The 24,292-nt window shown below is 45.7% G+C and overlaps 1 protein-coding gene across 2 annotated transcripts in view; it reads left to right on the top strand.

Annotated features, from left to right (window-relative positions):
• The window catches only part of SEPTIN11 (septin 11), a 90,203-nt gene that overhangs the window by 55,718 nt on the left and 10,193 nt on the right, over nt 1–24,292 (top strand). For both annotated transcript variants that reach the window (XM_079920720.1, XM_079920721.1), the window contains exons 4-8: nt 7,008–7,194; nt 10,311–10,472; nt 15,282–15,378; nt 16,599–16,767; nt 23,572–23,704. In XM_079920720.1, the coding sequence (XP_079776846.1) occupies nt 7,008–7,194; nt 10,311–10,472; nt 15,282–15,378; nt 16,599–16,767; nt 23,572–23,704 (748 nt within the window). The remainder of the gene's footprint in view (nt 1–7,007; nt 7,195–10,310; nt 10,473–15,281; nt 15,379–16,598; nt 16,768–23,571; nt 23,705–24,292) is intronic.

The raw sequence follows: 24,292 nt of genomic DNA on the forward strand, positions 1-24,292 counted from the left end.
TGCTGTGTGCCCTTATTTGAGGGAAGCTGTTAAGCCTTAAACCTTCTTGGTGTTAATCTCAAGATCACCCATCCTATTCACTAATCTTGACTTTAAATGCCTTATGATTGTTTTATTTTACTTTTTTATTTTTTTTAATTTTTATTTTGTATTTTTAAATTTATTTTTGGCTGCTTTGGGTCTTTGTTGCTGCGCGCGGGCTTTCTCTAGTTGCAGTGAGCGGGGGCTACTCTTCGTTGTGGTGCGCGGGCTTCTCATTGCGGTGGCTTCTCTTGTTGCGGAGCATGGGCTGTAGGTGCGCAGGCTTCAGTAGTTGTGGCACATGGGCTCAGTAGTTCTGGCTCATGAGCTCTAGGGTGCAGGCTCAGTAGTTACGGCGCATGGGCTTAGTTGCTCTGCGGCATGTGGGATCTTCCCGGACCAGGGCTCGAACCCATGTCCCCTGCATTGGCAGGCGGATTCTTTTTTTTTCCAACATCCTTATTGGAGTATAATTGCTTTACAATGGTGTGTTAGTTTCTGCTTTATAACAGAGTGAATCAGCTGTACATATACATATATCCCCATATCTCCTCCCTCCCACGTCTCCCCCCTGCCCTCCCCATCCCACCCCTCTAGGTGGTTACAGAGCACCGAGCTGATCTCCCTGTGCTATGTGGCTGCTTCCCACTAGCTATCTACCCTACACTTGGCAGTGTACTCATGTCCATGTCACTCTCTCACTTCGGCCCAGCTTACCCTTCCCCCTCCCCGTGTCCTCAAGTCCATTCTCTGCGTCTGCCTCTTTATTCTTGTCCTGCCCCAGGTTCTTCAGAACCATTTTTTTTAGATTCCATATATATGTGTTAGCATACGGTATTTGTTTTTCTCTTTCTGACTTACTTCACTCTGTATGAGAGACTCTAGGTCCGTCCACCTCACTACAAATTTAATTTCTTTTTATGGCTGGGTAATATTCCATTGTATATCTGTGGCAGGCGGATTCTTAACCACTGTGCCACCAGGGAAGTCCGTTATGATTGTTTTAAATACTTAAGTTCATTCTCAAAAAACGTTTGAGAAAGTTAAAATTAAACTGTCCCAGGCCCAAAGATAATTCCAGAAGGAGGCTCCCAGAGACATTTTTGTGCAGTGACAGCTTAATGGGAATAAGACACCAAATCATTAAGTTACATTATGTTTGCTTAGGGCTCAGAAACTTCATGAGTACCAGGTTTTTTTGTTTTTTTGTTTGCTTCATTTTCCTCCAAACTGTGTATGTTGTATGTGTGTGTTTTGTAAAGAGGAATTTGAACCATTTTCTCGAGGGCTATGTATTCTCTAGATATATTTTAACTATCTGTGATAGAAGTATGAGCACATAGTAACGGCAGAGAAATATTTAACTCATGCTCTAGCTGAGCAAGGAGCTCTGTTTTATGTATAGGGCAATTTAAATGCTCTTCAGTAAGCATTGGCCTGTAATACAGGAGCAGTTGTTAGACATAGTAAGAAAGATTTCATTTTGCATCTGTCAAAATGGACTATCTGTACATTGTGTTGGAGTGGAGGAAAGCTAAGCACAGCTGAGCAGTTGCTCTTCATTTATGACCTCAATGCCAGGGAATGATGGAGAGGTTCTTGCCGGAAGGCTGTCTGCAATGCCCACTGAAACAGATGAAGAGAAAACCCTGATGACAGGCAGAAGTGCACGCTGGTCCTCGTGTGGTCACGGAGCCCCCGTCCGAGCAAGGCGGGTCTCCATCTCTGACCTGCGCAGGTCTCTCCCTGGGGTTGGGGAGTGCCACGCTTGTGCACTCCCTGATGGGAAGACATCAGCTGCACCTTCTCAGGGTGTATTCCTGCAGGAATGAGAACCGTCTTCCTGCATTTTGCTGCTCAGTTTCCATGAGCTGTTCTAGCTCTGAGTCATCACCTCAGCACTGCCATTGCATTTTTACTTCTCCCCTAAATGGGGACGTTCCCTCAGTCTGGTGGGTTTTCACTCACCAGCCCTGAACAGCAGGTGGCCAGTGCAACGGCTGATCCACACGTTTGCAGCTGGAGGCCTCTTTAAGAAATTATCTGACTCATTTGGGTCAAATAATAGTTTCCAAGGAGACTTAGAAGAGAGGAAGTGTGATATTAACCTAACCTACATACCAAGTATTTTTTTTTCTTCTGAAATTTCTTGACAGCTGTTGCATAACCTCTTTAAGTGGCATTTAGAACTCTGTGCCCCAGAATGATTGTTGACACTGTTGACTATAAACCCAAATGTCTGTTAAAAAAAAGTCATTTGGATAGGGTCTGCTTCCTTCAAAAAATTGGAAGTGGGATATGCATTTTTGTATCGATATGTAAACATATGGAAGGGGATGTGCTGTTTCTCTAAACCCATGATTATTTTTACTACTTTGAGGATTAGGCAAGCTTTTCTGCCATCGATGCAAGACTTCAAGAATGTCCCAGTTTGTTTATGTAGGCTTCGGACATGTCAGCATTCCTGCATCATTATCTGCCTGGGACCAGGCTAGCTAGAAGGAGGCAGGAAGAGAGATCTGGTAAGGTTTCCTGTTTTGTTTAACAGCACGATTAACTCTTCGTGGTCTAAGGGCCTCCTTGTTTTGCTGTCTGTACTCTTCAGTAAAGAAGGAAAGAGGTCTGGAGAAGAAGGGAAACCAAATTTTGACGTAGTGCTGGAAATAAAAGAATTTGTTGGCCTCACATTTGGGAGGTGGGAGCTAGAATGTCAACGGCATATTACAAACTATAATGGTAATCAGTCCTAAAAAAGCATGGATAATTGAAATCCACTGAGAGAATCCTCAAACTCACCAAATCTTTATCAGAGTTATAAAATGGTAATGGAATGGACTGTTTGGTCTTCAAATTCTGTCTTAATTACACTTTCTGGTAGATGTAGTTGAAGGATAAGGAAAATTAACTTTGGTTAATAGATAGAAAGATGGTAGGTACCTGGTCACATATGAAATGGAGAGTCAGTCCCCGAACAATGGCATTGGCTCTTTTGCAGGTGGGTGGCTTGGGTGGATAGAAAACATTGCATAAAATATTTTTTTCCCCATCAGTTTTAGGGTCAACCTCTGTCAATTTTTTTGTGTTTTTTAATGGCTGCAGATTTATGGGGGGAAAAAAAATAAGTGGTAGATAAAAAGGAATATCCCATGCCTTAAAAAGAAACTATGTGAAAATGTAAGGACTTGATTTGATCTGCCCTATGCCCCCTCCTTCCCCCACCCTGCCCTTTCCTCTGCTTGATAAGGCTAAAATCCACAGAAGTTTGAATTGGCAGAACAGAATATAAATAGGTATCCTTGCTGTAAGAATGGAAACTAGCAAAAGGCAAAATAGGAATGAAGTTTCCTTATCTTTATGACTTTGAGTGTAGATAACTTATGGACAGGAGTAGGAGAGAGGGCAGAGAGTCTGTTCAAAGGATGTGAAGGGGAGTACAAAGCCACTAGGCTGACTCATTATGCATCAGGAAGAAACTGTTTCATCAGCATAATTAAATCTTGAACACAAGGCATAGTGGTTATGGTAAATTGTTCTCCTGAAATACATTTATTTGTTTATAATGATATAGAGGGTAAAATGGATGGGATTTTGTGCATGTGTGCTTGTTGTGTGTAGGAGGTAGGAAAGGAGGTCTCTGGGTTGAACCCCGGGGTTCTGACACGGCCAGTGGTCTGGATGCGGGTGCAATTTGCTGACCTGAGGAATACGGGGGAGTGTGGGTCTGGGGACAAGATGAAGAGTTTGATTTTGGACATATTTAGAAGAGCAAGTGGAAATATCTGGTAAGCAGTTGGATGGATTGGTCTGAAACTTGGGTGAAAGATCTGGTTGAGTGAAACACAAGAGTAAATGTGGTTTTCCAAGGAAACCACATACAGGGAGAAGAGGGAGATTGAAAAGATTGGCCCAAACTCCTTAACAGGTTATGGCAGAAGGAAGCCCGAGGTATAGAGGAGAACAAAACATGTCTTTGGATATACCAAATACAGGGCAGAAAGCATGCCTCACTGGAAAAGGAGAGGTGCTATGCCTCCCAGAGAAAACCATAATTCAAAAAGAGTCATGTACCACAGTGTTCATTGCAGCACTATTACAATAGCCAGGACACGGAAGCAACCTAAGTGTCCATCGACAGATGAATGGATAGAGAAGATGTGGCACATATATACAATGGAATACTACACAGTCATAAAAAGAAACAAAATTGAGTTGTTTGTAGTGAGGTGGATGGACCTAGAGTCTGTCATACAGAGTGAAGTACGTCAGAAAGAGAAAAATACTGTATGCTAACACATATATATGGAATCTAAAAAAAAAAAAAAAAAAAGGCTCTGAAGAACCTAGGGGCAGGACAGGAGTAGTGACTCAGACGTAGAGAATGGACTTGAGGACACGGGGAGGGGGAAGGGTAAGCTGGGACTAAGTATGAGAGTGGCATGGACATATATACACTACCAAACGTAAAATAGATAGCTAGTGGGAAGCAGCCGCATAGCCCAGGGAGATCAGCTCAGTGTTTTGTGACCACCTAGAGGGGTGGGATAGGGAGGGTGGGAGGGAGACACAAGAGGGAGGAGATAAGGGGACATATGTATAGCTGATTCACTTTGTTATAAAGCAGAAACTAACACACCATTGTAAAGCAATTATACTCCAATAAAGATGTTAAAAAAGAAAACAACAAATGCAGAAAGGAAATGAATAGAAAGCAGCAGCGTACTTGGGCCACTCTTGTGGGGAGGTGCTCAGAAGCTGCAGATCAGGAACTGGGGAGGCAGGAAGGAGCACCTGCTGTGAGCTGCTCTCCTCTCCTTGGGGCTAAGAGGGCGCAGGGGGACCTTGATTCCCCCAGTCACATGCCTCAGTGTCAGGAGACCGAAAGCTCAGGCCCTGGACTGACAGAGCATGGGTGGGCCTCGCTGGAGTGGCCTGATCCACTGCCCTACAGGGCATGAGTCAGTAGCAGAGCAGTTACCATGGAAAGCGGGTCAGTGTAAAGTTCCTTTTTTTTTTTTCCCTGTCTTTTTGAAAAGTCAGGCTTGCTTTTCTCTTATTTGTTGTTTATTATATTACTATGAAATAGTTATATCTCACAGTTTTATGGGCTAATTCTTTACATATGTTAGCTCCCTTAATTTGTCACATTAGCGGTCTGATATAGGTAATATCTTTGTCCTTGATATTACCTATGAGGAAATGGAAACACAGAGAGGTTTAGCAGCTTGCCCAAAGCCACACAGCTAGTAAATTATGGATTTGGAGTTTGGTCTTAGGTGGTCTGGCTTGAGTCCATGCTTTTAACCCCCATTTTATGTCACTATCCTATCCTAATAATGGCTATTGTTATATCATTCCTGCCTATATTTTAAAATTGGAAAATGGAGGAGAATCTTATTACTTGCTCAGCCTTTCTATTGGAATTCATTGGGACTCCTACTGTCGCGTTTAGAATTTTACTTAGGCACATTCTGCTTTTTCTTGAAACCTCTAGAGATTTCGTCTGCTCGCATTGAAGCAATGGATTATGATAACTCACCAGGGAAAAACATAAAAAAACTTTTTTCTGTTTTTCATACATTTTTGTTTGTTGTTTTGTTCTGTTTGTTTTTTTCTTTTAGGGCATCTGCTGTCATCCTCATTATAAAAGATTTATAGTTCTCTTTCAGGGATTTCAGTTTAATTTATGGATCCGAGAGTTGACTGTTGAGAGATTTTTGTTTTTCTTAATGCCTAAACCGCTCCTCAGCAAGGTAGTAGGTTTGGGGAAGAATTAACCCATTTTATTCCTAATCAGCCCATGTCATTGCTGCTGACCCTTACTTCTGAGCAGTCCCCTTGGAGACCCGGAAGAGTTCATGGCTTTTCCACAGTGACCTAATGTACTGTTTAATCCCTGGAGAACATATGGTTTATTGAATATGTCTTCCCAATATGCTATTAGTGATTGTGTTTTTGGTCAGCTAATAGAGTCATGTGTAATTATTCAAAATGGATTTGAATTATGATTTGGTGAGAAGAGAGGGTTACAGAGTTTACCCTCAGATCATAAAATTTGAGAGCTGGGGAGAATCTTGATCATAATAGACCAGGCATTTCAGTTTATAGATGAGGTTATGGCACGCGCAGGGCTTTATGAGAGTACGGAGAAGCCCTCGTCCCCGGGGGATGGGGGCGCAGGAGCAGGGCGGGGCTGCCAGCAGGAGGAGGTGCTGCATCCTGAAACTGCAGAGCAGTTTCATCTTGTGCACCGATGCCAATCAGCTGGGAGAGGCTGTCAACATCACTTTATTGAGACAGATTTTGAGGCTCAGTTTTGGCCCAGCAGGAAAGAATGCCACAGTCTCTAGCAATACCTTCATGGGTGCCATGGGGGAAGTGACAGTGCGTCTCACCTATTTCCAGTTGCTGTTTTAAAGGCCGAATGTTAGCCAGGGGAATAATAGGAAGAAGACCATTCCAGGTTGGGGTGTGGGGGGATGGGATGGCTAGCACGAGGAAAGGCACAGAGGCAGGCGAGAGCTTGACATGTGGGACAGAAAGGGTGAGCCCCGGAAGGGATTGGAGAGAGGGCCTGGGGTGATGTTCAGGGGCCAGATGGCTAAAGGCCTGGGCTGCCAAGGTAAGGAACTTGGGCCTTAGCTCTTAGGGAAGAAGGAGCCACTGAAGACTTTCCTGGAGGATTGTACAAAGAGGTTTGAGACTAGCAACATGCTGATTTGAAAATGTGTTTTAAAAAACCTTCTGGGGGCTTCCCTGGTGGCGCAGTGGTTGAGAGTCCGCCTGCCGATGCAGGGGACACGGGTTCGTGCCCCGGTCCGGGAAGATCCCACATGCCGCGGAGCGGCTGGGCCCGTGAGCCATGGCCGCTGAGCCTGCGCGTCCGGAGCCTGTGCTCCGCAAGGGGAGAGGCCACAACAGTGAGAGGCCCGCGTACCGCAAAAAAGGAAAAAAAACAACAACAAAAAAAACCTTCTTCTGCATCCTAGCTATAAGCCGATCGTGGAATATATCGATGCCCAGTTTGAGGCCTACTTGCAAGAGGAATTGAAGATCAAACGTTCTCTCTTCAACTACCACGACACCAGGATCCACGCATGCCTCTACTTCATTGCCCCCACTGGACATTCGCTGAAGTCCCTGGACCTGGTCACCATGAAGAAGCTGGACAGTAAGGTACTCACTGCTGTTCTGGGTACCGTCCACTCTCCTGTAAGATCACTTCTATCCGGGGGCCCCAATTTAACTCTGCTTTCAGTGTAACTTGGTGTTTTGTTTTAAAGACTATGTTTTAGAGCAGTTTTAGGTTCACAGCAAAACTAAGAGGAAGGTGCAGAGATTTTCCACATACTCGCTGCCCCGTGACATGCATGGCCCCACTCCCACCCCATTGCCAACATTCCCATCAGATGGTGTATTTGTACAACTGGAGAACCTACAGTGCCACATCACTGTCACCCCAAGTCCATAGTTTACATGAGGGTGCACTCTTGGTGTTGTACATTCTGTGGGCTTAGACACATTTATAATGACATGTATTCATCACTAGAGTATCATACAGAGTAATTTCACTGCCCTAAAAGGCTTCTGTGTGCCACCTGTTTATCCCTCCCTACTTCCTAACCCTGTGTTTGTTTTTTCTGGTTGACGGAGCCATAGGGTTTTGAAAAAAATGGTTCAAAACCTCTCTGGATATTAGGACAAAATAAAACAAACAAAACCATGTAGCTTATTACAAAGTATTTTTAGTTCTTAAATTAGCACTAGTGTATGCTCTGTTGAGGGTTGGGGAATTATACAGTGGAGACACCTAAAGGGTCATAGGAAGGGTTGAATTTAGTGAGATTGAACTATAATTTCATGCTGTGTTTATTTTCTTAAAAACTTTCTTTTAAATCTCTCTGAAAGGTTTTTACAGGTTTGGCTTTAATTTGAAGTTTAACATGGAAAAAAAACTGTTTATTTTTTTTTTATCTATGTGATAAGGATGGTCCAACTTCTTAGATTTTAAAACTGAGCTGCACCATTTGTTCAAAAGAAGTGGAGTCTCAGATCAAGCCTGACCCCTAACCTTTGCACATTTATAACCTTTCTCCTTCACAACATTTGGAGGAAGGGACTGATGAGTTTGACAACATTTGATGATCTACTTTATGATTAATTGAGCTATAGTATTTCCTCTTAGATTCTAACCTCCTTTTGAGTTCAATACAAAGTCTTACCTTTAGAGGGCTTTGTTGGGTGTTATTTTCTGTCCGAACAACACTGTTTAAAAGATGCCTTTGCTCCGGAGGGACGTAATACTGAGAGAATGCTGAGAAGATCAGCCTGTCCCCAAGGCCTCTGCCTGTACCAGCCCAAAAAGGGGCCTGCGGGCTGACACCGAGCCAGGCACCCGGGGCCCCCAGCTTGCGCAGATGCACTGCTTTACAGAAACATATTCTACCAGCCAGAAAGGAGTCCTGCAGCTAGAGCACTCTTGGGAGAATAAATGGAAACCCTTCCTCGTCTCATTTGATTCAGCTTCAGTGAACCATCGATGGTGGCTCACTGGGCAGGGAGGTCTGCTTCCTGCCTGTCGGGTCCTTGAGGGCAGGGCTGGGAAGCAGACAGCGGGAGGTGGCTTCCTCTCTGAGGCTGAGCTTGTAGACCACGCCAGGGTGATATCCAACAACAGGAGTATGCTTCAATTTAAAAAGGGAAAGAAAATAAGGCAAAACAAACAGCTAATCAAAACAAAATAAAACAATCACTACAAAGCTGGTTAAACTGCTTTCAAAGAACTATTGTTGTAGAGCTGAAGTGCTAGGGAGTATCTGAAAACGGTATTGTCAAGGTTTGTTGATACAAGTAAAGTGAAGAGTTAAGGCAAACAGATGACAATTTCAGACAGGATTTCCAAGCACCTGCCACTGAGGAAGAAGAGATTTTAAATCTAAATTTGCTTGGTTCCTCTATCTACTCTAATCAAATTGGCCAAGAAAATACGAACCTCTGCCATTTTGTCCATGTTGATATTAATCCAATACTAAGTGTGCACAAAAGTTAGCCAGTACAAACCATAGGGAGGGGTTTGTTCCCCACGTCCTGGTCCAGGCGTTCTCCCACCCTCAATGATGTCTGTCTCGCTGAGGCAACTTGCTGCGGGAAGCCCACTCATGATAAGGTTAGGATTGGGTTGAGGAATAGGGCAGGACAGATTTTTCCATCAACGGGTCATCTCACTCTGGTTTATCAGGGATATTTGACTTGGCTCTTGGGATAAAAAGAGAAGCAAAGGAATGCAGATGTGACCCGGAAAACCCCCCCAAAGACTCCCTCTCCTCTGGCTGGGACTGATGGCTTTCTCACGGAGCCTGTTCCCTTTTCACCTGAGCTGGGTGGAGAGCATGGTCCCCGGTATCAGATGTCAGTAGCAACTTGTTGAAACCTCTGTACCAATCAGGGAGTGGAAGAAAGTTAATTGTAAAAAATCGATTTTAAAGAATGTGTCCTGTGGACAGTGCTGGGGTAAGTTGGGAGCAGAGTGTCCCACCTTGGGCTTTGGGGCTTGCGCTTGAGGGTCCTTGGCCCTCGTTCTGGGCTTTCTGCCAGTGTTGTCAAACGTCAGAGTTCTCACCTGGTCTTTGTATCTGATGCTCTGAAAGTGAGCCTTGTCTTTTGGCGCTAGGTCTCATTCTGGCACAAAGAAGTAATGTGATAGAAGCTGATTTTCAAGAGAATTAGTTGGTGTGATTTTGAAAAATTTTAAAGTAGGTGAAATCAATTTTGTTTCGGTTAATACTTAGGTTCTCTGCTTCCAGCAGTTCTCAAGTCATCAGAAGAAAGAAAGGATGCTGTCCTGCATAGAGCTGAATATTCCACTATTCTAACTAATGAAAATCTTGGTATTAGACTGTTAGAAACATGCAAAAATCAAACTCCTAAAGTAGCTGGGAGGAGTCAAAAAGGAGTGGTTACTCAAAGAATAGGCTTCTTTGTTACCGCTCTTTGTCATAGAGTAACACTTCCTTTTACACGGTAAAGAAGAATGAGGTGGCATAGAAGAGGAAATTACGAGGATGCTTTCTTTCAGTGCCAGATGGGAGCGAGTAAAAATGTTCAGAGATGGAACTAAAAGATTATTCCATATCTTCTTAATTTTGCATCTAGGTAAAAAGTCCAATATTTAATATCATCTCTATTTCTAAGGGAAGTCTTACAATTTCTGCTTCTTTGTTTTCTGTATTTTATTCATTTGTCTATTTTTCTTACGTTGGAATCGTATAAAAATGGATGTGTTTGGTTTATAGGTGAACATCATTCCAATCATTGCAAAAGCTGACACCATTGCCAAGAACGAATTGCACAAATTCAAGAGTAAGATCATGAGTGAACTAGTCAGCAATGGAGTCCAGATATATCAGTTCCCCACAGACGAAGAAACGGTGGCAGAAATTAATGCAACGATGAGTGTAAGTCCTCAAGTAAGAAAGGACCAACCAGTGATTTTCTTGAAAGCTTTTCTTAGCAGCAGCATTGTGCAGTGGCTAGAACATTGGACTAGCATCTAACATATTCAGTGGGGTCCAGCTCTGCCACTGTTTCAAGTCATTTAATCACCCTACTCCTCAGTTTGTCCATCTGTCAAATGGGAGAGTTAGACAAGATCTCAGATCTCCTTCCTGCTCTAACAGTTATGATTTCCACAGCAAATCTTGTGGGAAGGGAATGCCAGCCCAGCACCATTTCACACAAAACAGCTTAGAGGAACTAGCTCTCCGCTTGCTTCTGCCAGTGTCAGCAGAAATATATCCACCTGCCTCTCTTTTGCTTCTGTGATTGGTTCCTGCCTTTTTCTCCTTTCTGCATTCCCCACCCGTTCCTGAATCATAAGGTAAACTGGCAGTGGAGGGTAGAATTTCCACATCACAGGGAGGAATGGTCAGGAGATAAATGATGAAAGCTTCAGCAATCTAGGTGTGCCTGTGATATCATCTCTCCTGATGACACTCCGTCCTGCTAGTCGATACCCAAGTCTTTCCCACTGCTCCTGTGTGTCTCGTGGCCGTGGCTCACCTCTGTGTCACGTAACTGTACCCATCTTTCTTCAGTTGGGAATGCCCGACTTCCATAGAAGAAGCAGCATTCTTCACACATAGTTGATGCCCACTGAGGGTGTTTGGAATTCTTAAAACTGCAGGTTAGCTTCAATGGAATGTAATTAGAAGCTGTTAAATAGCCTGGCCTTCCCTGAATACGTGCTCAAAATTGATTCAGAAGTGTGCTGGTGGCAGCGGAAGTCAGTCTAGATTTTTTAATTTGTGGTCCGTTGAGGTATGTTTTACTTTCCTCAGATCTTATCATGACAAGTGCCTAATCAAGTCATTATTAAAGGCACTAAAGGTGCTCTTTTTTTTTTTCCCCCAATACACGGGCCTCTCACTGCTGTGGCCTCTCCCGTTGCAGAGCACAGGCTCCGGACGCGCAGGCTCAGCGGCCACGGCTCACGGGCCCAGCCGCTCCGCGGCATGTGGGATCTTCCTGGACCGGGGCACGAACCCGTGTCCCCCGCGTCGGCAGGCGGACTCTCAACCACTGCGCCACCAGGGAAGCCCTAAAGGCGCTCTTTTCATTAACAGCTTTGTTGAGATATAATTGATATGCTGTATGACACCCATTTAAAGTATACAATTCAGTGGTTTTTAGCGTATTCACAGAATTGTGCAACTATTGCCGCAATCAATTTTAGAACATTTTCATCCCCCCGGGAGGAAACCGTATACCTTTCAGATGTCAGCCCTCTAACCATCAAACACTGGCAACCACTAATCTACCTCCTAGTCTCTGTAGGTTTGCCTGTTCTGGACATTGTATATAAAGAAAGTCACACTGAAGCTTGTCTGGAGAATTAAATGACTTGGTCAAAGCCTTCCAGTTAAGAGCAGCACTGGGATTCTGACCCAGTCCACCTGGTCCCAGTCTCGTTGCTGTTTGCCATCGTAATTAGGAGACCAGACTAATTCCACCAAACTGCTTCTTCCTTCTTCCATTCAGCATACGGACTTTTCTAGATATGGCTGTTATCATTTAAGGAGGAGCTTTTCCCATAAATCACTCCCAACATGATTAGGGCTTTGAAAGGGAATGTAACTTTCCCCTTCTCTGGGAAATTGTTGAATTTAAAATTTTACGGGGCGTCCCTGGTAGCCCAGTGGTTAAGAATCTGCCTGCCAATGCAGGGGACACGGGTTTGAGCCCTGGTCCGGGAAGATCCCACATGCCGTGGAGCAACTAGGCCGCTGCACCACAACTGCTGAGCCTGCGCTCTAGAGCCCGCGTGCCATGACTACTGAAGCCCGCGTGCCTAGAGCCCAGGCTCCGCAATAAGAGAAGCTACCGCAACGAGAAGCCCGCGCACTGTAACAAAAAGTAGCCCGTTCTCACTGCAACTAGAGAAAGCCCGTGCACAGCAACGAAGGCCCAAAGCAGCCAAAAATAAATTAAAAAAAATTTTTTTTTTAAATAAAATAAATAAAATTCAGGGATCTCATTAATGCAGAGATAGACCAGCTAGGCTCTGTCCTAGTCTGGTCACACTGAGTCATGTGACCCCCCCCCCCCAGCTGTCATGCTCCTGTGTCCAGGATAGTAAAGGGTCTGGAATCCTTGGAAGGAACTAGAGAGCAGATTCTTCCTGGGAAATGGCCATGAGGGCATGCGAAAGGAAGGTAATCATAGGGGAGAGCGACTAGACTTACTTAAAAGGTAGAACCAAAACCAGAGGGCAAAAGAGCATTGCGGGCTTTGGGCCCAGTGAAGTGCACGTTTAACTCTTGGTACCTTCATCACAAGTAGTTGGTGGGCAACAGATTCTGCTTCAACTCACTCAGAAAAGATACCACGGAGGGAATTCCTACATAGGCTCCACCCCTAAAATTCTCTGGTTCTGGGTACTGAGAACTTGGTGATAATAGTAGTGCCTGACATTTTGACATTTATGGAGCACTTATTACTATGCATCGGGCACTGCTCCAGGCTCCACATTTAATGTTCACAACAGTCCCACGGACCCAAGCGGAGGAGCGTACTTGGTTGTAGCATCATTAAAAGCTCAGGCTGGGACGGCACGTGTTTATTCGGCCGTAGGACTGCCATTTGGGGTCAGTGGGATTCAGGAAGTACCATGAATGAATACCATCCAATTTTTCTCTGTATACCCCTTCCTGTCCTTTTAAATAATTTTGCATGGCCATGAAACTAAATTTGTGTTACATTTCTTGGAAAGAAAATACCCATGAATCTTTGCTCTTTTTCTCTCTTTATCAGATTCACAGAACTGATATTCCCAAATTCATTGTGCTCTTTATCAAGGAATTTTCTTCTAGGGTCTTCCTTGCAGGCAGTTCCTGGTGATGAAATCCCATATGATAAGTGGAAAGCAGATTTCCTTGGCGGTTGCTTTCGTCACTCAGGTCGAGCGGAGGGGGCAGTTCCCTGGGTCGGCACAGCAGAACGTGGGCTGGAAGGGTCCTATTACCCCTCAGCTCCAGGGAACCGCATTTCAGTTCCAGATGCTGAAAAAGAGAACGTGCTTTCTTTCCTTCCTACAGAGTGTGAGATGAACTAGACAATATAAGTATCTGGAGCGCCAGACCAAATACCAGTTGGGCGGCCCGGGCTGAGGATTTTGCCAAGCTCTGGGAGAGGATCTGGCTTTAAAACACTCTTGTCTGCCTCAGTGTATCTGTAGTGGAAGAGCACTGGGTCAGGGAGCCTTAAATAATAATTCTCAGAGCAGCCATTTCAGATGTTATTCTCACGTGCTAGTAGGAGAAAGATAGAATTACTGTTTTCTCCCCGGAATGTAGCCATAGTTACCAAATAAACCAACGTGGCACAGCCAGTTGTCTTGAATAGTAGCTCTGCTCAAGGTAAGTCGGGGTGCAAGGCTTGAGCCAGTAAGTTGAGCTAAAGTATATTTGACTTGAATTTTGTGCAATGATGAACTGTCTGAAGCAGTGCTGTTCAGTAGAAATATAAGCCACACGAGTAATTTAAATTTTCCAGTAGCCATATTTTTTTTTTAATAAATAAATAAATTTATTTATTTATTTATTTTTGGCTGTGTTGGGTCTTCGTTTCTGTGCGAGGGCTTCCTCTAGTTGCGGCGAGCGGGTCCGCTCTTCATCGCGGTGCGCGGGCTTCTCACTACCGCGGCCTCTCTCGTTGTGGAGCACAGGCTCCGGACACGCAGGCTCAGTAGTTGTGGCTCACGGGCCCAGTCGCTTCGCGGCATGTGGGGTCTTCCCAGACCAGGGCTCGAACCCGTGTCCCCTGCATTGGCAGGCAGCTCAACCGCTGCGCCACCAGGGAAGTCCCAGTAGCCACATTTTTAAAAAGTAAAAAGAAACATAAAATTAATTTTAAGACCTTATTTAACCCAGTATATCAAAAATATCATTTCAACATGTAACCAATATAAAAATTATTAATGAGATGTTTCCATAGCAGGGCTTTGAAGTCCTCTGTGTGTATGTGTGTGTGTATTCTTTTTTTGTCGTACCACGTGACTTGTGGGATCTTAGTTCCCCAGCCAGGGATTTAATCCAGTCGCTGGCAGTGAGTGTCGAGTTCTAACCACTGGACTGCCAGGGAATTCCCCCAATGTATAGTTTATAATTACATACATCCCATCTTGGACGCATACCTAACTTACTGCTAACATATTTCAAAGTTTTTCAATGTGAAGTAAGTACCAAAAAGACAATTTTCCTTCATGTTTGCATCTACGTTAACAAAACTGGTTCTTTTTTTTAAGAAGATCTGAGTTTGAAGCAAAGTGAAATGCAGTCCTACCAAAACAATAAAGTGATAATTAATGGAAAAATATTTCACACTGCTTCCCTTTAAATGTAACTTAATTAAAAGTAAATAAAATTTAAATTTTCTTCATTTTACAAGCCTCCTTTCAAGTGCTCAATAATCACATAGACCAGTGGCTAGTCTCAGGCAGCGGACGTCCCACGCTTACCATAGAATCGCAAAGACTCCTAGTTTCCCCGAGTCCAGCTCATGTCAGATACTTGGCATCTGGTTGTAGGGGGGTCGGATACACGAAGCCCAATCCCACTGAACTGTTGAGCCCCTCGCTCTTCTGCCCTCCCTCGCCTTCTCTTGCCCTGAGCAGAGGCCTGCGGGGGGAGGGGGCGTGTGGAAGCGGAGGAGAGCACGTGTTTGCAGCACGGGGAGGATAACCGCTCTCTGTCCTGTGTTGCTGGCAGGTCCACCTCCCTTTCGCAGTGGTCGGCAGCACCGAGGAGGTGAAGATTGGCAACAAGATGGCAAAGGCCAGGCAGTACCCCTGGGGTGTGGTGCAGGGTACGTGCGCATCGCGGGGAAGGGCTTCCTCGTGTGTCACCCCCAGGGTGGCTGTCCCCGCGGGGTTTGGGTGGGTCCTTGATGTGGGCAGGTGGAAGGGGGTGGCAGGGTTTTACACCTGGCAGTCTTGGAGGCCAGAAAGAAGCAGGGAGGCTGGGAAGCAATGGAGAGAAGTGGTTGCAGAGCCCTAGTGCCGATGAGGCAGCCCCCCAAGAATGCTGGGTTGTGTGGGGAATTTCGTATAAATTCCTGCTGGAAGAGAGATCTTCCCTGGGAGTTTGAATGAGTTCTTCATCAGCAAAGAATAAGAAAAGCTGCAGAAAGCTTCTTGCGAACAAGAGGATACTTGTTTCTCCATTATCTCTGGAAAAATTGTCTTCTTGGTTTTTTTTTTTTTTGGAAATTGTCTTCTCAGTAAATATCTGAGAACAAGGGACCTATAATTGTTGTGGGACATGACCACAATCTCTAACCTGAAGACATTTCCTATGTCACTTTGATGGGCAAGGTCTCAGATTCTATTACCAACCCTTGTGTGTTGTGAAGGAGGGACGTCCAATGCTATGGATTAAGTAGGGTGGCTGCAGAAAGTTCCCTCATTGGCTTATGATATATCAGTCCTCCGTTTCCTTTGTTCTGAGTAAAGGCAATAAATCTGTGAGACATGAGAAAGCACAGTACCTTTGAGATCTGTAGGAAAATTATGGTTTTTATCAATCTTGCCAAATTCTCTACAATAGAAAAACTTGCTTTATAGTGTTGTTGATAAAATTAAAGGAGATGATACATAAACACTGCCTTGTACAGGTCCCGACAGCACGGAGGGGTAGAAATCGGCCTGGCTTTGGAGCCAGAGGTGACGGGGTCTGAATATAGACTCTGCTGCCTCTGTCTGGGAGGTCAACCTGCTCATCAAAGCCACGCTCTGCATCTGGGAATCCTGCTAGGCAGAACTGCTACCAGGAGTCAAGACAGTATTGGCAGAGCTCCTCCCACGGTGCCCCGCCCTCAGCAGCCGCCCTCAGCAGCAGTCATGGTCCCTGCTGTCAGCAATCCTGTCTCTGTAGGGGTGTAAGGAGGATCCAGTGAAGGACCTTCGGGTGACCTTGAGGCCTCCGAGAGTTCAGGGGCAATGGTAACTACGTCTTAGAAAGATCACTTCAGATTTTCGTGACCTCGCTGCTGAGCGCCCTCCCCGCTCTCTTCCCCATCTCCTGCAGTTGAGAATGAAAACCACTGTGATTTTGTGAAACTTCGGGAGATGCTGATCCGTGTGAACATGGAAGACTTGCGAGAACAGACTCACACCCGCCATTATGAGCTGTATCGGCGCTGTAAGCTCGAAGAGATGGGGTTCAAGGACACCGACCCTGACAGCAAGCCCTTCAGGTATGTGGGCACCTGGCAGTCAGGCCCCCCAGGCAGCGGTGTGAGTGGCGTGCTGGCGCATCACAGAAATGCTCGTTGGATTGAGAGATGGGTGGTGGAGGGACCTGGGGGGGGGGCAGATTCGTAGCACGGATCGCCAGGCGTTGCGATAACCGCTTTATTTGTATCATCTAGAGTACCCGATGTAGCTGATGTCATTATTGCATCCTCATTTTACAGATGAGGAAATGAAGGCACTGCACGTGTAAACAGCCTGCCCAAGGAGGAAGTGACAGGTCTGAGTTTTGAACCTCTGTTCTTAACTGTTATACTCACAGAGGCACAGAACCTGGTCCAGGCATTTACAAAGGTGTGGATGCCCACTACAGTTTGTCCCGTTCATTTTTGCCAAATAGGTTTAACTTGCCATGTCTCCTACTTTCTGACGTGCTCTTACTAGGTTCCAGTGAACCAGTACAATTCTAACAACACGAATGAGTACTGAAGGCAACAACTTACAGAACATTTGCTATGTATTTTCCCACACCGCTGATGGACTGAGAGGAAGAGGCAAAACGTGAAGGGGAGAATATCGAAGTTAATGTAGAATTAGTGGCCCTGCAAGGGCCAGGCCCTGTTAGAGCCCAGTGGTGGGGAAGGGTTGGTGGGGGCAGAGTGCCGGGGCCACTCCAGGCTTGGTGAACGGTCAGAGGAAGGTTTGCCGCCATCTGGTACAGGACAGGATTGCTTCACGGGGATCTGAGTTGAGGTGATGTGAGGTGTGTCTGTGCTTGGCGCCTGTACTGATCGTGGGCCACGGTTCCTTGGAGAAGACTGTTTTGCTCCTCTTTTGTGGCTGGCCTGGACTCCCACTCAAATGTCTAGGAGCGGCTGGCCACGGTGCCTGAGGCAGCCTGTGTGCAGTGTCAGTGGACTCCCTCCGCTGGATCTGAGCTGCCATTGCAGCGGCAGGGAGGTTATTTTCTTGGAATCTCTTTAGTTTGGTGAAGTCTGGACTGGTCTCCCAGTGAAGTGTTCCTGTGGAATGTATTTGGTGAGAACAAATGGAGACCCCAGACAGAGGGCTTCTAACCAAAAAGTTAGCTTCTAGCTAAGTTTGCATCATTTAGTCCTGCTCTAGGGGCTTGTAAAATTGGCCCTCTTCATTCACGTGAAATGTGCTTTCTGAGGCTGGGTAGAGGATGCCCTTTTGTATACACAAGTTTAGGGGATTGAACTTTGAAATGCGTTGACCAAAAAATAGCCCCTACACAATCTCTGAGGAAAATGGTTTTTGTGTGGCAGAGACTATCTTTATTTTTTCATAGAGTTTTTTTTTTTTTTTCACCCATGCATAGAGATGAAACGAAAGGAACCACAGTAAAAATGGAACCCATGTGCCCTCCGCCCTCGTTCAAACCCAGGCGATGTTGAAGGGTGAAGGGGCAGCAGTGTGGGTTCAAGTCTTAACCCTGCTACTACCCAACTCCTTAACCTGTCTGGGCCTCAGGTTCTTCATCTGTAAAACGAGGAGCTGGGCTAGATCAGGGGACAGTCAGATCTAGTAGGAGAACTTTTTCCAGAATGTGCCACAGAGGAAATGCTCTAGGCTCTGTGGACCATGTAGTCTCTGTCCCAGTGATTCAACCCCACCCTTGTAGTGTGAAAGCAGCCAGAGACCCTAACCTGAAGGAACAGGAGTGGCTGTGTTCCAATAAAAATGTATTTACAAAAACAGGCAGGGCCAGAGTTTGCCCTCGGGCTGTAATTGGCCAGCCCCTGGCCTAGATCATCTCTTGGAGCCCTGAGCTGCCTGCAGAAGTTAGAATGCATGTGACTGTTTCTTAAGTCTGTGAGAGGTAATTTACCTCCCCAAATGTTAAGACCCATTCAGCACAGCTGTGTTTTTTTCAGCTCTCGAATTTGGAGTCTGTGATGCAGGCCCCTTCACTAACCTTCCACCATCTCGACCAACTGGGGTTCCTGGTTCCCGGGAACCAGGGCTGGTGAGGATTTCCTGCTGCTGCCTGTGTCTCTGCGTTTGAGTTACAGTTTCTCCTGCAAGGCCAGGGTAGCTGCCGCCAGGAGGAGGGTTGCTGGGTGGGTCCAGCCTGTCCTGCAAGGACCCCAGGGGCTTCAGGACCCGTGGTGGACGTCGCTGAGGCCGGACTTGTAGAGAATGTGCTTTATTCACACGTATCCCCCTCCCCATTTGGTTCCTTTTCTACTGGCCTGAGGGTTCCTTTCTGAGGATGAAAAGGAGGGAAATATATTTTATATAAAATATATTTTGTAAATGTAAATATGTTATATATAAATATATATATAAAACCAAGGCCTTTACTCTTTTCCCTGTATAAGAAAATAAGAAACAGAGAAAAGTAGACCTTCTAAAAATAAACACTCGTCTCAGTTTCTGGGAACCCTGGAAATAGTTTCTCCTCTTAGAAACCCACTCAGTCAACCTCAGGTGGCCCTCTTGGTGTAGGCAGGATCATTTGGAACATGAAAGTTGGCTTTGAGTCACATGTCTTGGCAGATAGCAAGGTGAAATAAACTTGGTCTTCCTCTCCTTGGAAACCACTGCTTTACAAAGGGCCCAGCCTCTCCCTTGGAGGAGTTTCCAGCCTCCCCAGCACTTCCTGTGAGCCTGACACTGAGGGCGCAGGAGGGGAACTGCGTGAATGATGACACAGTTAAGGAAAAGCAAAAGCCTCAGTTAATTTAAGGGATTTCCCATTTCAAAGTCGTCATGCCTGGATGCTCATAGAAGACTTTTTTCCCCTGTGAATTTAGGGTGAGCTTGGAGGAGTTATCAGTGGAGGACTCAAGGCTTTTATATTCTCAAAGTAGATAGAGGATCCCTTCACGGGTGTACAGGGAAGTCCGTCCTCCCCTCTGGGCACCCTGTGCCCACCACTTGCCCTCTGGGTGCCACTTGTGTTTATACCATGTGTTTATAAAGCAGAGAGTGGCCTCTACAGCCGAGGCCCGTTAAGCGGGAGCTCCCCTGAATATATGACACCGTGTGAAACCAAACCAGAAGCTGGGCGAGCACAGAAACAGGCCGCATTTAAGCCTTGGAAGTCCGTCCCGGGCACAAAAGCTGAACCTGTCCCTGGTGCTTTCCTTCAACCTGCCCGTGTCTCTCTTGTCTTGCGGTAGAATCTTTCTCTCTGTCCCTACACGTGTATATGTCCAGGCGTCAACCTGCTTTTTCTTGTGCGCATCTTTCCCACCTGCTGCCCTGCAGCCTCGGAGCTCATGCCTCACCCCAGCCGGAGCGCCCATGCCTTCGCTGGACCCAGGTCCCCCAGACCCTGGCCCCTTTGCGGCTGGCATTGGGGGAAGATGGGGGCGGGGATGGGTCTTGTCGCTGCTGCTTGTCTCCTGAGATGCCACCGCCCTCTTCCTAACACTCCATCCTCACCTCAAAGCACCACCTTCTCCTTGACTCTGCCTGTCAGGTCACAAAAAGTGCTCCTTTACTGCCCCTCTCTCAAGAAATCACAAAGGTTTCAGGCCCATGAGACCATTCATTTTTAGGAGCATGGAGGCCTCACTTCCCCAGCCTTGGAAGGTGGGGCTCCCACCTGAGCTAGGTGGCCCAGCTGAAAATCCCGGCTCTGTCACTTCTTCACTGTGTGACCTGCACAGGTTAGGAAGCCCCTCTGTGTCCGAGTTTCTCCATGTATAAAATGGGAGGTGATAATAATAGCTACCTCACTGCGCTGTTGTAAGGATAACACATTTGCGTGTGTAAGTTCCTCCGTAAACCCCGGTGGCGTGCGGTGCTCTGGCCTGCCCCCCACTGGGTGGTCCGGGAGACGTAACAGGGAGACAGCTGTGCTACGTGAATTACCGGAGTGCACGATGAACTGGAGTGTCAGTGCTCATTTTCCCTTCCCTTGACCTCCATGAGCAAAGCCTGCCCCTCCCAAAAGCTGTTAGAAGAGAATGAGAAGATAAAAGCCTCAAACCAGCCCAAACCCTCATGAAAAAATTGTTCACTTCTCACTTGGAAAAGGGTGTTAATAACTACAATTAAAAATTAAGTTGGAAGAGCTAGAAATTGCAAAAGGTATCATCACTTTAGGTATCTGAGAGGGTACTATAGATGCAGTTCCTTCTGGACTGGTTTTCACTGACTGGAAGCATAGGGGAGGGTGTCTGGTGTCTCTCACTCACATGATTTCTGCAGGTGCCCAGGGAGTAGGATCTGTGACTGCCTTGCTAAGAAACCTACTGCAGGTCACTCCTTGGAGTGGAGGGTTTATGATTTCTTTCTCATACGTTGCTTATGAGTTCCAGTGTCAGAGTTGCAAAGCTGGTTCCTGTCCCCGGATGCAGCCATCTAATAAGCAGCGTGTGTTGAGGCCATCTGGCTGGTGGCAACATTGCTCCTTAACCTTTCTCTAGAACATGCGCTTTCCAGCTTTGGGCTGCAACCTTCACTATCACATGTGTTCGACATCGTGATCCAATATACACATATCGTGAAGTGATACCTGCTCTTAGAGTTTGCACTGCATTCTGGTTTCTTCTATCCTGTTCTCTAAACTTTTTCTTTTAACATACTGGTTAAAACCCTTGATTGGGTCATGACCCATAGTTTGAAAATGGATCTCCAGAAACTGGAGCCTAAGCTAGGTTGTGGTTGGGACTGGATCAGGTCGAGTCACGCTGAGGGGTCTCAGAATTCCAGTAGCATTACCCAAAGGACCTTCTCTCTGTGGGTCACTTAACAGAAGTTTCCACAATTAAACAAATTTGGTTCTAAGTGAATCAACTTAAACAGGTTTTGTTTTTTTTTTTAATTGAGGGACTTTTCAGAGCACTTAAGACAAGCAGTGGTTGGCAGACTAGTTACATCAAGTCACCTGGAAGCGTTTTAAAAATACAGATTACTTTTGCCTTCGCCTGACATCCTGCGTCAGCAGCTCCAGGAGTGGAGTTAGGAAACTGTGCTCAGAAAAGTCCAGGAAAACACGCCCAGGCGACCCTGACGTGCTGCAGGTCTTGGGAGCCACCGTGCGCTGTGGCTCTCCTAAAGGGAGGTCACACATTGCATTTTCCTTTCGTTCTTTTGGCTTGGGAACCCCACTTTTGAAGATTTCTTGAAACTAGCGATCTCTGGAACACACTTTGGGTCATGTTTCTTGGTAGTGTTTCTCTACTAGGTGTTCCACTGCTTGTTAAGAAAGAAGCGGAAGATGGATTCATTATCTTAAAATCAACAAAAACTGGGTTCCCCAAAAATTTCATAGCAGGGACAAGTCATCTTCTGCCTTTGGCCATTCTGACACAAATGATAGTGACAAAGAGTTTATTAGAAGCTAACAAGCAAAATCAAACTCATGAATTATTTTATAGTTTCATTATCCGTGCATTTCTCTATAGCTTAAATTTCAAGTCCAAATATTGCTATTAATATTAGCCAACACTAATGTCGGCCAAACTTGCTTTTGTCTCCTAAGATAATGTGAAAGCCAGATATACCTCCAGAAACTCCAAACTCGTGATTGTCCATTACCCAGGCAGTGTTGACACTCTTGAGGGCAGGAGAACTGATTGTTCAGCAACCAATAAGAGCATTGATTATAGAAGTATATACAATCCTAATTAATGCATTTTGTAAGTATGCTGCTCTGTATAAACGTATATCCACATGCACACGCCCCTCCACCACCTGAATGTCCTTCTCCTTCTACATGGACAAGTGTGAATGCCGGGGTGGCTCTTCGTGGAGCCTGGGCTCACCCACAGGCGCTCTTCATTTTGGAATCAGCACTTTGGATGAATTTGGTCCCTGGGTAAAAGTGGATAATCCTGCTGCAGACTTGTGTAACTGTAACAACCCTTGTTCTAGGGAAACTGCAAGGGAGAGAGAGAGATAGCAATTACCGGCAAATGTATCTCTGTTTGTGTAAGTGTGGGTGTGGGTGTCTGTTTTTTTCCTAAGTTGTGTTACCAAAGGTGATTTTTCTGTAAATATATCTCTTCTGACTTGGAGGTAAAACTGAGTGATGGCCTTTGCTTTAAAATATTGGGCCCCAAGTTCTGTAGACAGTCAGGGGGAGGATAAGGTTTAAAATAAAAATCAAACTCCTCCCTGCTCTATTTACAATTGTTAATACCACTTGAAGAGCAGCAATTTTCTGTAATACCTTGAGATACACTATTGTCTCTTTAGATGGTTCACTGAGTCTGTTTTCTAAATTGGGGGCTGGAGGAAGACAAGTGCGGGGGTAACATTTATTAAGCACCGATGTTGTCTCAAATGCTTTACTCGCTCTGCCCACATTTACCTCCCGAAATCATGGGCCCCGGAAGGCACTATATTCAGAGAACACTGAGGCTGAGAGGCCGTGCCCTTCCGAAGATCAGTCAGTAAATTGCTGTGAACCCCAAACCAACCCTGGTGGATCTGTCTGGCTCCAGTGCCGATGCATTTCTCTCTCTACACCCCCTCCATCTTCTAAAATTCTAAATCACGTCTTCTGTATCTACGTGGTGCTGAACTGGGAGATTCTGGCCAGCCCAGGCTTCCCCTGTGTGAATGCCTGTAGCATACAGCTTGGCCAGTAAGAGACATCCCATTAGTGCTACCCTGTACTTACGGCCGCATCTCTGGTTCCTGATGTGCTTGTCTTTCTGATCGCCACATAACTAAAAAGAAAGATGATGCCATTTTGTGTGTCCTTGAACCTGGTGAGTTGGCAGCCTTATTTATTTTGAGGAAGTGGCTGGGTAGGAATTGTCTGGACTGAAATTTCTTATCATGCAACTTCATGACACTGTCCTTGGTTTGTGGCTTTTGAATAGTCTTCAGGAGACATATGAAGCAAAAAGGAATGAATTTCTGGGAGAACTTCAGAAGAAAGAAGAAGAAATGAGACAGATGTTTGTCATGAGAGTGAAGGAGAAAGAAGCTGAACTTAAGGAGGCAGAGAAAGAGGTAAGCCACCTGTCCTTGCATCCGGGGGAGATACAGACAAGACAGGCCTTCGTGCTGCTTTAAGCACTTGCTACCTATGTTCTGTCACACGAGGGGCCTAACTAACCTGGTACGAAGAGTAGGGCAGCCAGTCTTATCCCCATTTCACAGATGGTAACACTGAGTGTCGTAAAGCTTAAGTTATTTATGCAGTCACATACCTAGTTAGTAGCAAAGCCAAGACTAAAGCTAGAACTTAGGTTTCCAGACCTGATCCCACATTCCTTGTAACTCCATATTTCATCAATTTACAAGTGATGAAACATAAGATTTGCAATTCTGGGACCATTATTGTCTCAGTCTACCAGTCAACTCAGTGAGCTAAACAGTGGGGGGCCCTTCGCCCCTGTCTGATGGGGGACGGGCTCCGTCTGCCACGTCTGTGCTCTGACTTCCCTCTGGGATGCACACCCCGGCTCCAGTGTCCCGCTGACTCTAGTTCCCCGCGCCCAGCCCAGGGTAGCTGCATCCTAGAGGTTACCTTGGATTCCTTTTTTATTTCTAAAGAAGTGTTTATTGATTATTTAAGTTTTATTTTGAGAAGTTTCT

The sequence above is a fragment of the Stenella coeruleoalba genome (assembly GCF_951394435.1).
Source record: "Stenella coeruleoalba genome assembly, chromosome: 4".
NCBI lineage: Eukaryota > Metazoa > Chordata > Mammalia > Artiodactyla > Delphinidae > Stenella > Stenella coeruleoalba.